General features: G+C 59.2%; 1 protein-coding gene across 2 annotated transcripts in view; it reads right to left on the minus strand.

The window, feature by feature from the left end:
* LOC105570673 (eukaryotic initiation factor 4A-I) overlaps positions 1-1,967 on the minus strand; it is an 8,656-nt gene extending 6,689 nt beyond the window's left edge. For both annotated transcript variants that reach the window (XR_001009605.1, XM_012028081.1), the window contains exons 1-2: positions 1,863-1,967; positions 508-625 (exon numbers count right to left, since the gene is read on the minus strand). Coding sequence is in view for 1 of the 2 variants with exons in the window: in XM_012028081.1 (XP_011883471.1) it covers positions 508-625; positions 1,863-1,885 (141 nt within the window). In the remaining variant the exon portion in view is untranslated. The remainder of the gene's footprint in view (positions 1-507; positions 626-1,862) is intronic.
* Positions 1,968-2,534: the final 567 nt, after the last annotated feature.

Genomic DNA, 2,534 nt, shown 5'->3' on the forward strand with positions numbered 1-2,534 from the left:
CATCGTGGACATTGGGCTTTAGTCCCGAGAGATGCGGAGCCAATCAACTTGCAACTTTTATGGAACAGCTGCAAGCTGATTGACTACACATTTCTCGGAGCTGGAACCGGGACCAAATTCTAGCATCATGGACACAGGCCTGAACTCGCATGTACAGCCATCGAAGACCTAAAAACTGTTCCAAGGCGAAATAGATGATATTGCATAGAATCGTCTAGAATTTTGCTCTCGAAAGTGTCGCTTCTCCACTTGCGCGAGTGAACTTTGCACGTATATCTGGACAATCGTTGCATCAAGGAATATTCCTCTGTCACGTTAACGTTCTCGATAATAGAGCGCACGTGTATCTATTTAAATTGTACGCGAGCTGCTTTCAACGCCCACGCGCTCAGGTATAGGAATTACGACTCGTATCGACAGCACCGGCGCGGAATACCCGAGCGTAAGAGAACAGTATGAATCTTTCAACGGTCGAAACAGCTGAGAACGCAACAGCGAGTTACTTACGACGTCCCAGTTGGACTCGATGATGCCATCGGGGTCCATTCCAGGCGGTCCATCGTACGTGGGCGTTTCGCCTTCGCTAGGGCCATTTTTCGAATCCCCTGACCATTGATCATCGTTTCTGAAAACGCGCAGATAAGATATTAGAGCGAGGAAGAGCGCAGATAAAGACTGATAATATCAACCGGACGTTAAATCGCGTGCTCTATCGCATCAGAGCGCTCGCAGGTAAATCACACACGGCCCGACTCCGAATTTTACTTTGCCGCAAAACGCACGCTGCCTCCGACCGAGGGGCAGAGTCCGGGCCGCTTCCACGGCGCGGAAAGTACGAGAGGACGGGAAGCCCCGCTGTCGCGCGTCCGCGGCGGACACTCGGGCGGTTTATCGAGATTAAAAAAAATATATATACATATATATCTGCGCTCAGCGGCCATGCGGGATCGGTAATATCGGTCACGGCGATCAGGCGATGACGAACCGCTTTAAATTCAGGTGACCTTGGGTGGCCCGAACTCTTTAAATTGGCTCGCGCGTGGTGCGACCGGCCGACGAAAATCTCGCGGCCCGCTGGCCATCTCCGTCGTCCCGCGTGGGGTGTCCCGGGTGGGGAAAAGGGCCCCGAGGGGCCGCCGCTGGCCTCTCGCGATCGTCTCCCTGACAGTGACTCACGCGCGCGGAAACGTGGCCGGGAGACGCGGGACGTGTTGCTTCGGCGTGGCCGGGGGGGGAACGCGCGGGAGTGACTGTGCGGTCCTGGCGGTGCGCGAGGAGCCACCGGGGGGGAAACCGCGATTGATTTTCCCGTCTCTCCTGCCCGGCGCGGGAATCGCGCGAGGAAACGGCATCTCCGTTACGTAATTCCGCGGGCGGACCGAGGGAAAACGTGCTCCCGCACGCACGCACGCAACAGGGGGCGAGCGGGCGAGAGTGAGCGGCGCGCTTCACCCACGCCAAACGGCGTCGGGGCCGCGTGCGTGTGCCCGCCGTCGACTCGCTCCGCACGCCCACTCGGCCCCGTTTGTCGGGCCACGCGGCGGACCGCCGGCCGCCCGCGGCACCGCGGGCGAGACCGAGAGGTTAAGCGACCGGGCGGGGACCCGCGGCACGTCGGCTGGCACGGCGCGAGGGCAATGTGACAAAAACGAGTGCACGCCATGTTGTCAGTCTCGTGTCCCCCGTGTGCATCCCGTCGGCCGCGGCACATCGCGCGGTCCCCGCGGCCGTATTTTAACCCGCGCGCCCGCCTATCTCGCGACGCGCGCGATCCAGGACGGCCGCGGGGCCGCGGCGGACGCGGCGCGTCGCGAGAACGCGAGCGCGGCGCGCCGTTACGCTGGAAAAACGGGCCAACTTACCTTCTCTCTGCAGTATGCGACATGTTCAACTCGCGAGAGTTCGGCGGAAAGGAAGAGCTAGTGTGGCGTCACGAGGAGTATTCTCGTGACTGCCGCGCAACGGCGCTGCCGGTAGCCGCCCGCGGCTCGACCGGAAAGCGCCCGGTCCGGCGAACTTACGGCGCTCACCGGATGTCCGGCGCGTCCCCGGCACCGGCGCCACCGATTGGCCCGGTCGCATCGTTGCGAGACCCGACGGCCAAATCGGGATTTTTCTCGCAGGTGCAACGTATTTTCGATTGTTTCGCTCGCCGACGGCAACCGCGCATGACGGAAGTGACGCGGGCCGCCCCGACGCCGTATAGCGCCTCGCGGCCGCCGCGGTGGGGCCGCGCGGCGGCAAATACGAATTGCGGCCGGCGCGCGCGGCACCGGCCATTTTGCAAGATTGCAATTAAACGACGCGTCAAGGCCGTTTCGGACTACGAATTGACATTTAGATTAGATTGAAGGTTAATCACTATAGTGAAAATGCTAAAAGTGAATAGCTCTTTCTAACCGGCCCCTTAAAAAGAGACGAAACCGCTCGCTTTTACTATTTTCACTATATATTGCAAGATACAGAATTGACTCCCAGGGATTGACATTTAGATTAGATTGAAGGTTGATCACTATAGTGAAAATGCTAAAAGT

This window comes from Vollenhovia emeryi, unplaced genomic scaffold (genome assembly GCF_000949405.1).
Source record: "Vollenhovia emeryi isolate VEMERY1.0 unplaced genomic scaffold, V.emery_V1.0 DF939120.1, whole genome shotgun sequence".
Taxonomy (NCBI): Eukaryota; Metazoa; Arthropoda; class Insecta; order Hymenoptera; family Formicidae; genus Vollenhovia; species Vollenhovia emeryi.